Source organism: Pelobates fuscus, chromosome 1 (assembly GCF_036172605.1).
Source record: "Pelobates fuscus isolate aPelFus1 chromosome 1, aPelFus1.pri, whole genome shotgun sequence".
NCBI lineage: Eukaryota > Metazoa > Chordata > Amphibia > Anura > Pelobatidae > Pelobates > Pelobates fuscus.
In genome coordinates, this window is record NC_086317.1 from 422,245,561 (window position 1) to 422,260,473 (window position 14,913).

At 42.5% G+C, this 14,913-nt stretch overlaps 1 protein-coding gene across 1 annotated transcript in view; it reads right to left on the reverse strand.

The window, feature by feature from the left end:
• The window catches only part of PHF11 (PHD finger protein 11), a 166,916-nt gene that overhangs the window by 92,555 nt on the left and 59,448 nt on the right, over nucleotides 1-14,913 (reverse strand). Inside the window, exons 7-9 of the mRNA XM_063428648.1 lie at nucleotides 10,301-10,335; nucleotides 9,902-9,975; nucleotides 2,132-2,160 (exon numbers count right to left, since the gene is read on the reverse strand). Of these exons, the coding sequence (XP_063284718.1) occupies nucleotides 2,132-2,160; nucleotides 9,902-9,975; nucleotides 10,301-10,335 (138 nt within the window). The remainder of the gene's footprint in view (nucleotides 1-2,131; nucleotides 2,161-9,901; nucleotides 9,976-10,300; nucleotides 10,336-14,913) is intronic.

Consider the following 14,913-nt stretch of genomic DNA (forward strand, 5'->3'; position numbering starts at 1 on the left):
GGAACACCCTCCTTTAGTAGTTTTTACTTAAATTGGGCTCACCTGGCAATCTAATTATGACCGGTGTCCGAGATTGTTTTCAGTGATCAAAAGAGCCCTGAGACACAATGCTATCCATGAGTTAATCTGAAAAACAAAATATTTAATCTTTGTGACACTTAAATAGAATTTGTATAATAATTTGGAACAGGGTGTAAGCACAGACCACCCTTGGGTCTGTGTGCAGTTGTTTTGGTGTTCCCCTGGAGTACAGATCCAGCTCATAACTGAAGTGAGTTGACTATCCTCACCTGTGGAATTCCCCTGAATCATCTCTTGTCTGCCTGAAACATGTCTTCATCTTCGATTGACCCCTGCAGTACTGTTTCTAAGTTGGTTAACCCCTGCAATGCTGTCCCAGCTTTGATTTATTTCCTGCAATTCAAATACAGCTTCAAATCAAGTTTCTCTTCATTTACCAAGTGCTGGAACTCTGGTAAAATGACTTTATTTTCCTTAAAGACTCTTATTTTATTATTGAAGGAATTGCATTGTTTATACATGCATTGGGATTTGCCTCATTCATTTGCTTTTTCAAAAATAAAAACCTTTTTAATTCATTGACTCTGTCCGAATACATCTCTGCATACTGAGCCCATTCACCCCCATACCTGTGACACAAGTACAACATACCTAAAATAGGTTTACAAAAACCCACAAATGTAAACTTTATAATATAAACTGGTTTATAGGACTTTTTTTTAATGTTCTTGCTTTGAATAGCCGTGGACATAAGTTCCTAGGGGGAGGATATGAGAGTTAAGTCTTTTTGATTGAAATGGCTGCAAATTTCCAAGTCCAATACTGAATCTTAAAATATCACGGTGGTCCATTATGGAAGATGTCCCTTTGTGATCAACATTATTATATCACACAAAGGAGCAAATGCTGGGGGATCTACATGTAGTTTAGAAAGATGGCCCATCAATAATCATGCTATATTCATTAATATCACTCTAATGTCATGGGATTTCTTATGTTACACAGAAGAGCGTTCTTTACAGCGATGGAACTACCACTGGTGCAGCTATATATCCGATTGAGAACCTTTGGAGCATCCTCAAGCAAAAGATCTATGAGGGTGGGAGGCAGTTTACATCCAAACAGCAGCTCTGGGAGGCTATTCTGACATCTTGCAAACAAATTCAAGCAGAAACTGTCCAAAAACTCACAAGTTCAATGGATGTAAGACTTGTGAAGCTGCTATCAAATAAGGGGTCCTATTTTAAAATGTAATGTGACCTGTTAAAATGTTTAAAAAGTTAAAATGTTGTTATAAGTTTGATTGAAATAGCTTTTGATTTCAGTAAATATGTTGCAAACACAGCAAATGACAATTTTCAGTTTGTTTCTCTTTATGCAGTTTTAACCACAATTCCCCTGGCTGTGACTCAAACAACCTGCATAAAAATGGTTTTATTCATAATCAGATGTTAAGTTGTTTAGAAGTTTTGACTCCTGCTCTGTAAATTTAAGTTTCATAACACACAGGAGGCTCCTGCAGGATCTACAAGTCTGTAAACAGAGCAGGAGATAAGAAATTCTAAATTAAACAGACTATGCAATAAAGGACGTTTAAACATTAGAGCTCTCTTATAGGAAGTATTTAGGAAGGCTAAATTAACTCTGAAAAGGCAGAGAACTTAGCCGAGAGATTGCAGGGGCATGATTTACACACCAACACTGCTTTGTAAAGTTGTTTAATGCCTAAAGTGTCCATTGAAAGTCTTCCAATCTCTCCTTCCATTTAGGATGCCCCCCAAAGCAAAAAGAAGTATGGATAGTGTAATACTGCTAAGCCTTTAATCACACTGATACACTAAAAAACTACTTACAAGATTAAAATGTTGCATATTTTGGGTCCATTAGAGAAACATTAGGAACCACTACAGCTAACCTTCTATCCTAACTACTGCAATGATTTTCTATAAGGCCATGTCATATACATGCCATCAGCAAAACTTGCGTTATTTATGAAGATCTATGTCTTGTTTCCATGTGTGTAAATAAAAAATAAAGTTTCAGAAATATATATAATGAACAATATACATTTAGAAAAATGCATAAGCAAAAATGATTCAACAAAACTCACCCATAACTTCTACTTGTTGCTGGCTGTTCCTAAACAAAAACAGACATGAGCAACGTTATTTCTAAAAGTAAGTGTTAAGACTAACGTGTGTTTGTATAACGTTGTTATTAATTAAAACATATCACACACTATTTAGATGGAAATAGTGGGAAGTTAAATTAAATGGGGATTTTATTTCCCAGCTGCAACAACTTGGTACAAGCAAAGAGACTCTGGTATCGGCCAATACCTGTGGCTCCCCTCTGATAGCTGAGCTGCATGCAGTGCTGAAAGTGAACGTGGCATGAAGCTCTGTATAGGATTTAAATTCAAATTTGCTGCAATGCGGTGTGAACAAGTCTAAGTCCCTGCTCACACCAGGAAGCCCCGGGGAGCGATCCTTGGGACTCTACTCAGTCAGCTGTGGCCCGAGACTGACTGATGAGCTACAGCGTTCAAAGTGAGTATCCCATAAAGCCCTTTAACCCTTTAGTGACTAGACCGTTTTTAAATTTTCTTACCGTTAAAGACCAGGGCTCTTTTTACATTTCTGCGGTGTTTGTGTTTAGCTGTACTTTTCCTCATACTTATTTACTATACCCGCACATATTATATACCGTGTTTCTCGACATTAAATGGTCTTTCTAAAGATACCATTATTTTCATCATATCATATAATTTACTATAAAAATAATTATAAAATATGATGAAAAATATTTACAAAATCATACTTTTTGTAATTTTGACCCCCAAACTCTGTTACGCATCTACAACCACCAAAAACCACCCGTGCTAAATAGTTTCTAAATTTTGTCCTAAGTTTAGAAATGGCCAATGTTAGCATGTGCTTATCTTTTTTGGAAAGTTTTTTGGAAAGTTATAGGGCTATAAGTACAAGTAGCCCTTTACTATTTCCAAACCATTTTTTTCCAAAATTAAATTAAAGTTACATTGTAACACTGATATCTGTTGGGAATCCCTGAATAACCCTTCACATGTATATATTTTTTAAAAGAAGACAACCTAAGGTATTAAACTTGGGGTATTTTGACTCTTTTCCTGCCACCATTTTACCACCAATCTATGCAAAATTAAAAAAAAATAATAATAGGTGATTTTTGTTGACACACATAGCAATTTAAGAATACATGTACGGAGAACCTTAAGGGATACGGCCAAGGAACACTCCAATATGTGTTCAGCAACATCTCCTGAGTACAGCGTTTTTTGAAAAGTAGACACCCTAAGGTATTTCAAATGGTGGTATTTTAACACTTTCCATGCACTTTTGGGTAGTCATGTTTTTGTGTTATTTTTCACACACATTGTACTTTAGGCATGGATTCTCAGCTCCTGTTATGTATTACTGCCAAAGAACACCACAATATGTGTTCAGCAACATCCCCCGAGTAAAACAGTGCCCCCAATGTACAGGTTCTATGGGTTTTTGCAAACTTACAGGGGTCAAATGTTGGGCTTTCCCCTTTTCCATGTTTGCCCATTGAAATTTGCCAGATTGGTTTGCTGGGCCTATATTGGTTTGGAGACCGTATAGCAGCCCAGGAATGAAAATGAACCCCATCATGCCATTTGTAAAAGTAGACAACCCACGGTATTCAAAATGGGGTATGTCCAGTCTTTTGTAGTAGCCACTTAGTCACAAATGCTTGCCATATTTCATATAATTTTTTTTGCATTTTTTTTTTACACAAAAACTGCACTTTTACTGGTGATTTAATCATCGTGATAAGTCTGACTGTTTTAAACACTCATATTTGTGTTCAGTGAAGTCTCCCGAGTATATAAATTTTAACCGTGTACAGGTTTTATGGTGTTTTGGAAAGTTACAGGGCTTGCCCAATTCAGTTTGCAAGATTGGTGTTGCCTTTTGAAAACATATGGTTGCCCAGAATGTGAAATAACCCCATCATGGCATACCATTTTCAAATATGCGTTTTTATAAGTGTTTTTTTTTTCAAATTTATATATATATATATATTTGTGCTCGGAATTTCTAATACGTAAAGGAATGTAGAAGGAGAAGCATACATATATGCACACACATACATATATAATACGTGTGTATATATATATATATAAACACACACACACGTTTATTTTCTATATATGTATAATATATTATAATTAAAGCATTTTATAATATATTATACATATATAATGCATATATATGATTTAATTATAAATGTATTTTGAGATATATGTGTATATATCTCAAAGTACACTTATAATGAAATCATATATATGCATTATATATGTATAATATATTATAAAATGCTTTAATAATTTTATAATATATTATACATATATATGTATTATATATATATATATTCTTTTTTTTTTTTTTACTTTTTAGCAGCCTGGGGGACTGTCTGACAGCAGTTTAGACAGTCACCCTGCTGGCAGCTCCTAGACTCCTATTTCGGTGATGTGATCATGGTGATCACATGGCCCTGGAGGGCCAGAGTGGCCGAAGCTGCTGCAGGGGGACTGCTGGGGTTTCCGGCAGTTCCTTCCCCGACTGTGAACGCTGGTCCAGTTAAGTCCAGGGCTCCTATTTGCCAATGTACTTACAGTATGTATTTTGTCATAGTCCCCTCTCAGGTCCAGTGGGCAATGCCCCTGGAATATGTCACGGTAAGTCCCTTGCATGGGGACTTGCATATAAATCGGCTAGTTGGCTTGGATAAATTCATTCTTGTTGTACCCTTCATCTAGTTTAGGCTGATGTTTGGGTATGCGTCTGATTGCTGGGAGAATTTACTTGGATGTTGTACTGTCTGCTGGAGAACGTTTGAATCAACACCCGAACACACCTGCTAGCTATAATCACTCAGCTTTTAGCAATCCGGGAGGAACCAGAAGCGAATGGGTATCTGACATACCAGCGTTCTTAACAGTATTTATTGGTGCTCCTGTGTATGTGTGTGCTACTTGTGGGTTTTATGTGGGGATTTTGGCCCTGGGGTGCTGCCTGTCCTTTTGGGTTTCCCTGGGATCCCCTCCTGCCAACCCTCGCACGGCCAGCGATTGCAACGCGCCCTGGCCTTCCCTCGGGTTTTCCCGGACGCTGCGGCACGAATACTGCTGGCGACTTTAGTTTGACACTGCGGCTCCATGCGGCGGGCCTTGATCGCATCTTGCGGCGGTCATTTTGTTGGCACTGCGGCGGCAATTTCTGTTGGTGACGCGTGCGCTTCCACGCGTTCCGGGCGGTCTGGACCTCCGGTTCCTCGCCCTACTCTCCCCCTATGTGCTGGCTGTGTTGCCGGCTCCCTCCTTCTCCTATTCAGGTTTTGGGTCTTGGCCCTAGGTGGACGTAGGCCCTGTGGGGTGACCCCCCTTACTGTGGAGATATTATAGGGCACAGTTCACCCTAATTAATGCCCTCTGCTGGGCCCTGCTGAGGTGTCTGTGTCACTTTACTGGGTTGGGTGACCCCCTCTCCCTGACTGCAATGCTGGGCCCTATTGTACTCACACTGAGGGTGACCCCCTCCCCTGCTGGCCTATATATTGCATGGTATGCTTGTAGGGTGAACCCTTCTTGCACGCTGGGTGACCCCCAGCTAGCCTCCTCAGGTACCACACTTACAGTGTTTTACCTCTTTTGCAGTGATACAGTGATGACTGATGAAACAGACTTCCATGCCTGAAGGCCTCCAGGCCTGGCTTCGTGCCGCCATAGCGGACTCGTTACCCAAAGCCCTCGCGGCCTTCCTCGGTGACGCTCTAACGGCCCCTCAGGACCCCGCACCTCAGGCTACTCCCTCCGCTCCGGAGATATGGGCTCCGCACACAAGAGGCCTTGGAAGGGCTATAGCGTTTCCCACCGATAAAGGGAAAATGCCGGCTAAATTGGCCACCCGGTGGAGGAGGTTTATGATATACTGGCCGAGTACCAGGTCAACAACTCTGGCGCTGCATACCCCAGCGAGGGATTTCTCAGAGGTCATTCCCGCTACATGAAGGAGACAGTGTTGGGCTCCCCCCAAACTGATCGCCAAAGGGCTCCGGCGACTAATGCTGATGACCCCGGGAAGATCCTGGATCCTTCCGGACGTCCCCTCTTCGACCCACGACTCATCGAGCACCCTCGTTCCTCGGAATGGGCCCCTCCGGAACACATTGCAGAATTCCTGCGCTACTGGATTCGCCGCCCTTTGGACAAGGAGGTCAGGGTGAAACTTAGTGCGGAATGCCCCTGCCCTACACTCGCCCCCGACTTCGACCCTGTGTCTGCCACCTTTATGGCCAAGTCTGGTAAGGACCCCCGCAAGGGCCTGGAACAGGGACTACGCTCGCCCCAAGACAAACTACTGTATGTCAGCGGCCCATTGACTCAGATGTTCCTTATGGCGGATGATGCGCTACAAAGTGGAACCCCAGTGCATGCAGAGCTTCTTTGGGAATGGGTCCAACGGGCCAGACAATGCCAACGTGGCCCTATGCTCTGAACGCCGCAAGGCAGCCCTTTATAAATTGGATGGCATGCTGGCGGATTTGGCGTCCAAAGAGCTGGGGCCGGATGCCAAGGGCCTACTCTTTGGGGACGCCTTCATGAAGGAGCTGAACCGGCACCTGGCTGTCTATATGTCCCTTAACAAGGCACAGATGTCCCTCAAGAGGGTCTTCTGATCGGGGGATCGTTTATCCTTCAGGGCTAGTCGACAAAGGGGTCGTTCCACCAGCAGAGCTGCCTTCATGGGCAACGGAGACCCGCCTCTTGGAATCCTTCTCCTCTTCTTCCTCCCAGTACTAATACCGCCCACTGTTTTCCCGAGGAGCCTTCAGAGGACGCAGTGCATTATCCGCACGAGCGAGATACGCCTCAGGTAAGAGTCCATCCTTATTTACCAAACTTACCCATTGCGGGTAGACTGTCTCATTTTTTCCCTCAGTGGGAGGCCGTAACAGGGGACCCGTGGATTCTTAAGATTCTTCAGGATGAATTTCGTCCAACCTCTGAGACAGGCCGCTGCTCCATATAGACAAAGTGGCCTCCAATCTTGTCCATGCAGAAATGCTGTGCCTGCTGGACAAAGGCGCAGTGGAGAGGGTGATAGGCCCTCCTCGTTTCTTGAGCAATCACTTCCTTGTAAGGAAGAATACTGGGAACTTACATCCCCTTTATCAATCTGCGTGCCCTCAACACATATGTCGTCTACCTGCATTTCAAGATGGAGGGCATCCATCTGCTCAGTGATCTTCTTCGCGAGGGCGATTGGTTCGCCCGACTGGATGTGAAGGGACGCCTACCTCACGGTCCCAATCCACCGCGAGGACAGGTGCTTCCTTCAGTTCTCCTGGCTGGGACACGTCTGGCAATTCACATGCCTTACATTCGAAGCCAGTCATGGCAGCCCTGACAGCTAGGGGTATCAGATCGATCGTCTATTTACACGATATTCTGTTGATTCACGTTCACGAACTGTTTGCTTCAGGACCTGGGATTTATCATCAACGTGGAAAAATCGGAACTGAACCCCTCTCAGTAGGTCCAATTTCTGGGTTTTGTGGTGGATTTGGTTCAGGCGGTGCTCTGCCTTCCGATGTCCAAAGTGACTGCCATCAGGAAGGATATCAGACGCCTACTCCGCAACCCGAGGTTCACACTAAGGGATCTGGCCAGGATGATCGGCCTGCTGTCATCATCCATTAAAGTGATCTTTCCACGACCCCTACACTATCGGGCACTCCAGCGCCTGAAGGCTCGCTATCTCAGGGCATCGGCCTCGTACGACCGACTCATGTGGCTTTCGGACGTAGCCCGCCTGGAACTCCATTGGTGGCGTCGACATATGGAGGCCTGGAACAGCAAGGCGATTTTTGGATCTCAACCAGACTTCGTCCTGGAATCAGACGCCAGCTGTATGGGCTGGGGCGCTACCTGCGATGATGTGGCGACGGGAGGGCTCTGGACTCCGTAGGAGAGAGCTCTTCATATTAATTGTCTGGAACTAATTGCAGGATCATTTGCAGCTTCACCAAGGGGAAAAGTCACTGCTCGTTGCTACTCCGCATGGACAACGTCTCTGTTGTCCGCTATATAAACCGGTTTGGAGGTTCCCGCTCCAAACTGCTGTCAGATCTCACGATGGATCTCTATCAATACTGTCTCGACAAAAATTTGTCTCTGGTGGCGGAATATCTCCCGGGACAGGACAATCAAGTAGCGGATTGTTTCTCCTGACATTAGAGAGACGCCAGCGTTTGGCAACTTCACCCTTCGGTGTTTCGACTACTGGACTCACTTCAAGGTCCCTTTTTAACTTGGATCTGTTCGCTTCCAGGGCGAACCACCAGACAGAGTTTTTCTTCAGTTGGCTTCTGGATAATGCGTTTTCTGTGTCATACCCCTACTTTCCGGATACGCCACATCTCTGTGTGGCGCGTTGCCTACGGACTTACATATCCAGGACCTCGTCCTTTAGCCCTTCTGCTCATGCGTAGCTGTTGATTTCCTACGTATGATCGTTTAGTGCTGTTTCTGCACCTACGATCGCTCGTTGGATTTGGTGGCTTCTCTCATCGGCTGGCGTGTCGAGTTCCTTTGGGGCGCATTCGATTCGGTGCGCTGTAGTGTCAGCAGCTCTAGAAGCCGGTGGGTCCCTTTCGGATATTCTAGGTGCTGCAGATTTATCTAGGAAATCGACTTTCCGCACCCTTTTTTCTCGTCCTCGATCTCATGTTTCTTCTGTTTTTATGTCTGGGCATTAATTGCAAATATGAAGCCTCCTGTCTTGCCATAAAATTATGGATTATTCTAGCCTTGGTGAGGGAATAATTTACATTTTAATAAAGATGAATCATTTCTCCCCCCCCCCCCCCCCTTTACGTTTCCCTCCCTGGCATTGGGTTTGTTTTCAATTATGTTAATTGGGGGTATTGTTATGTTTTATAATGTATGGTCTCATATTTGTTTAATGCATATTTTTTCTACTATACTGTTTTGGTTGTCCGTGTGCGTTTTATTCGTCATATATTATATTATTGAATTAATGATTGATGTGTTATGACGTCCTGCCTTGGCAGTTTACTTTTACAATGTTTCTTTTCTTTGCAGTGTAATCTGGTTCCCCTCAGGTTTTGGTGGTTTCTTCTATAGATGTGCCGGATGAAAGTTGGAGATACAAGCAGTTAAATGGTTATGTAAAAAGTATCAAAGTACCCTTAGGTAAATGACCTGCAATGTCTATTTAATATAAATATATATATTTTTGAGTGGCAGTTTTGTTTTATGTGATGGCTACTTAGAAAAAAAAAAAAAGCCAAATTTTTAAATCGTTCCACACTGAAATGGTTCCAGGACAAATAAAATAATTAATTTAGCATTACTTTTTTCAAGTTGCACTAATCATGCACACATTATTATTGCCAAAACTGTGAAAAAAATAAATGTTTAATGAATTTATTGTTTCATACATATATAATATATGTGTTGAAGCAACAAATGAGATGGAAATTGCAGTTGAACACACACAAAGCAAAAATGGCAATAATTGCTTGTGCCCTTAGGTACAAAAACAAACTGAAGCTGTATCCTTAAGGGATTTATTGAGTAAACAGAAAAATGTGATGAACTGAAAATATAATTTACTAAATCTGGCCATAAAAAACGGATACGGAAAAAGTCAAAATTTCTAACACTATAATCACTATAATATAGACAGACTATTTTACCCTAAATTCTGCAATTCTGTTTTGATTCACCACAGTCCACTGTGTATTGAATAACCTATATTGTGTCTATTTTATTTAATTCCAAACTTACACTAAAAGATGTAGAAGGCTGGTACGGTGAGTTTTCAGAAGAATATCTATTATTGAACAGTGTGCTTTCTTCACCTGAAACGTAACACAGAAAATTAACCTATATTCCTTAGAAATATATTTGGCATTGAGGGGTAAAATGGCACAATGATACCTAAGAGATGTTGAAACAAAGTAGCTACAGTAGGCAAAAGGGGAGGAAATGGTGAGGATTGTACTGAAATAGACAGTGGTGCAGTGGGCAAGCAAGTTAAAATTTAGATTTATAGTCACACACAAGGCAAAAGGCTTATCTGACATTACAGTCTCCTTAAGAGCAATCGTGATGAGATCGAAGGAAAAAACATTTATTTTAAAATTAATGTGTAATTAGATAAAAGGACAGAGACGTATATCTCACCGCTTGTAGTGTTATTTTTCTTTGTCTTTTTTCTTCTAAAAAAAAAAAAGAACAGTTAACATTAATTAATATGAACAGTGTACATGAATATTCTGAACCTCCATACTCAGGTATTAAGTTTTTAATATCTTTTAAGTTAAGTAATTTTTTGTGTTTTATTCACCAATTTATAATCTACTTCTTCACTGGTCAGAAGCTGTGACCCCCTATGTCAATTTAGCGATGTAAAAAACTGAATTTCAGCTGAATTTGAAATTGTTTGCTTTTCAAATTTTTGCAAGTGGTGTTCTCAAATCACCAAAATCTTTACTCAATCTTTTTTTTCTATAGCTAAATATAATTTAAATAAGGAATTAAGACTTTGATTATTAAGCTTTAATGATGTAATACTCTTGAGAATTTTCCAAATTATTTACCTACAGAAGTCACTACTAAAGTCTATGGAAAATTCTATAGATAAACCATTTGGAAAGTATTGAATCATTTGGAAAGCTCATAAAATCAAGGGCTATGTAACCAGATTTCTAGAACTTAAAAAAAAAATGTGTAACTTCTTATTGGCTCATGACTCTTAATGTCGCCTCCAGGAGCAAATATGTGAAATGTGACATAATGCGATTCAATTCACTGGAACCCCCACTGCCTTTGTAACAGTCTTTCCATTTTTATCTCTCTGTGTCTTATAATGTCTGTATTAGTCTATGAATTCTGAGCCTGCATATAAATCTGTGTGGCTCTAGGTGAGTACATACATGTCAGCACAGATGTCTGAGTGTATCTGTGTGTGCATTTGTACATGTACACGCAGGGCTCAAAATTTCCACTCGTCACTAGCCAATGGCAAGTGAGAATTTTAGCCCTGAAGAGTAGATATTCATCCCCTGGTGAGCATACTATGGCTTGCATTGGCAAGCCATGGTCCATAGTATGCTTGCCACTGCAAGCCTAGAACTTAAAATTTTAAGCCGAGTACAGGTGTCTGTATTTGTGCAGGTAATTGTCTGTGATAGACGGGTCCTCCCCTTTCATACTAATGCTACTGTTGTCTTTACATTAAGGCTCCCAGGACAAGTTAACCCACTCCCTCATTATCTCATACATGCTGTAAAGAGTCTAGATGGAGCAGCTGGAAAGCTAGTCTTCTGCCCAGAGATTATAGGCCCTCAAACAGACTCTGAGAGACTCAACCTACCAGCCCAGGTTATTCTGAACACTGTAATCTGACAGGACTGCCATCAGGGGGTACAGCCACACAACAAAAACAGGTGTTTGGGGCCTGAGCCCCCCTATTAGGGATGGATTGCATGATGGGCATAGGAGCCTGCTGAGTGGCTTATGATATTGCAGGCAGTCCCCAGGATTAGGGGATTAACTGTACTTTTATTGTTCAATGGATCTGTGAAGGAGTTGGTCTTACCTACTCAAAGAGGGCAACTCATTCACACTGCAATGTATTAGACAGGAAACTATAGAGGGAATGTGAAGGGAAATTACATTTTAAGCCCCTCCCCCAATAGGGCATCCTTAAACATCACTCCACATGGGAGCTGCACTGTTCAGGAAGGGAAGAAGAATGATGCAGGAAATGGAGTTGGGAGGAGAGAAGACGATGAAGCTGGGCTAGAAAGAGAAAATAAAGATGAAGTTGGAGAAGAGAGAGCGGGAAGGGACTGAGGGAGTTTAATCTGGGGGGAGAAAGGGAGATGGAGCTGGGGGGGAGAGGGAACTGAGGGTAGAGAGGCAGATGAACCCGGAAGGTTAGAGGAAGATAAACCTGGTAAGAGAGAGGAACATGGAGCTGGGGATGAGAGAAAAATGGAGCTGATAGGATAGAGAAGATGGAGGTGAGAGAATCATGGAACTGGTAGGAGAGGGAGATAGAGCTGGGAGAGAGGGAGATGAAGCTGGAGACGAGAGAGGGAGATAGATGCGAGAGGAAGATGGAACTGGTGTGAGGAGAGAAATGGAGCTGGTAGGAAAGAGAAGATAGAGCTGGGGATCAGAGGAAGATGGAGCTGGGAGAGGGAGATGGCGATGAGGAGAGAAGGAGATGGAGCTGGGGAAACGAGGGAGAGGGAGATGGAGCTGGTGATGAGGAGAGAAGGAGATGGAGCTGGGGATGAGAGAGAGGGAGCTGGTGATGAGGAGAGAAGGAGATGGAGCTGAGGATGAGAGAGAGAGTGAGATGGATCTGGTGGTAAGAGGAAGATGGAGCTTGGAGTGAAATAGGTTGGGAGATTGACCTCTGTGTAAGATTGAGATGAACCTGGAGGGAGAGATGGAGATGAAGCTGCAGAGGAAAGATGGAAATAGAGCTGGGAGGAGAGAAGGAAAAGGAGTAGGGATGACAGAGGGATATGGATGGGGACGAGAGGGAGATGAAGCCGGGGGAAGAATAGTAGATGAAGCTGGAGAAGGACCGGCAGAAAGTTGGCGCTGTTGGGGTCCCTAATGTGGTTTATGTATGAGTATGTAACAAAGCTTCATAGCTTATTAATATATCACTGAGCTCCCCAGAAGTACAACTCTCAATATATTACAGTATAAAAGTATCACAGAATTAGCAATAAATCTCACAGTAATGTACAGTGTAGATGAGTGTATTACAGAGACAGACAGCAGTAAACACACCATACACTGTATATGAATTTATCACACAAATGTTTGAACAATACAGTATATATATTTTATCTGACATACAGTCAAAATGTACAGCAATGCCACTCTGTCTATCTCTGTCTTCGCAATGCACAGAGAATAGATCATGTCGGAATCACGTGTGAAGGGACAGGCTGCATGCCCAAAAAGGCTGCTGGTAAGAGATAGATGTAATGGGACAGTGCAGTGTGTTTAGAAACGTGTGATTTGTGTGTGTATGAGTCAGTGTGAAGTGTGTCGGTGTATGGGTCAGTGAGTGTGGGTAGAGTTGCAGTGTGTCAAATAGTCAGTGTGTGGGTTATTGAAAAGAACATAGTTTAATGGAAAAAAATCAATAGTTTTACTTAATTTAGTGGGTTTCTGAGAGCGTTATGTATACCCACTCTACTGAAACTGCTCTTATTATTAATGTTACTAACGACATAATCGCAGCTAAATACAAAGGTTGCTACTCACTACTCTTGACCTCTCTGCTGCCTTTGACACTGTTAATCATGTTATCTTTCTCCAAACTCTCCAATCACTCAGTCTCTGTCCTCTCGTGATTTTCCACCTATCTCTCCCAACGCTCATTCAGTGTCTCCTTTTCTAATGATACCTCCTCTCTTCATCCTGTCTCAGTTGGAGTCTTCCAAGGCTGTGTTCTTGATCCCCTTCTATTTTCTCTTTATACTGCCTCTCTTGGCAAACTTATTGCCTTATTTGGATTCCAATATCATATGTACACTGATGGCACCCAGATATAGCTCTCCTCCCCGGACCTCTTCCCTGCCATCCTGCAATGTGTCATCGCTTGCCTTTCTTCCATCTCTGATTGGATGTCCTCCTGCTTTCTGAAACTCAATCTCTTTAAAACTGAACTTCTTGTCTTTCCTCCTCATATTATTGATCGTCCTCTCTCGCTCTCCCTTCAGGTTGCTGGTACCTACATCAGCCCATCTATACAAGCGCATTGTCTCGGTGTTATATTTGATTCTGGCCTTACCTTTGACCCTCACATCTAGTCTGTTGCCAAATCCTGTTGATTCCACCTTAAAAACATTGCCCTCATCTGCCCCTTTCTTACACAAGACGCTTCTAAGGAGCTTGTCCATGCTCTAATAAACTCTCACATTGACTATTGTAACTCTCTAATTGGTCATTCCAGAAGCTGTACTGTCCCACTACAGTCTGTAACGAATGCTGCCACCAGACTGATTTTCCTCGCCTGTCGCTCCTCTCACACCTCTACCCTCTGTCACTCCTTACATTGGCTTCCTGTATCCTATAGGAGTCAATTCAAAGTACGAATCCACATCTATAAAGCACTGAACAATTCTAGTCCCTCCTATATCTCTTCACTGATCTGTAGGTATGCCCCTCTACGCTCTACGCTCTGCCCATGACCTTCTCCTGTCCACTGCTCGCACCCATACAGCTAACTAACGCTTGCAGGGCTTCTCACAGGTGGCTCCTTTCCTTTGGAATAGCCTACCTATCCCCATCAGACTCTCCCCTAGTGAATCGTTTAAAAAGTGCCTTAAAACCCATCTCTTTATGAAAACTTATGGCCTCCCAGAGTAACCTCTACCTCACATACCTGTCCCTTGCTCTCTCCTAAAGGGCAGTGCTCTACTCCTTCCTCCAGCTCTGCTTCCCTCCCACCTTGTTTAATTGCTATCAACTGTCCTATTGTGTTTTATACTCCACCTCTTCTAGACTGTAAGCTTGTTTGAGCATGGTCATTATCTGCCTATTATTCCTGTAAATTTTTGTAATTGTCTCATTTATTGTTAAATCATTCCCACTGATAATATTGTAAAGCGGTACAGAATATACTGGCGCTATAAAAATACCAATAATACCCTGTTTCCCTGAAAATAAGACATACCCCGAAAATAAGTCCTAATCGCAAGTTCGCTAATCTATGTTCTATGATTTTACCCAAACATAGATTTGCAGGATTCCATTTGCGA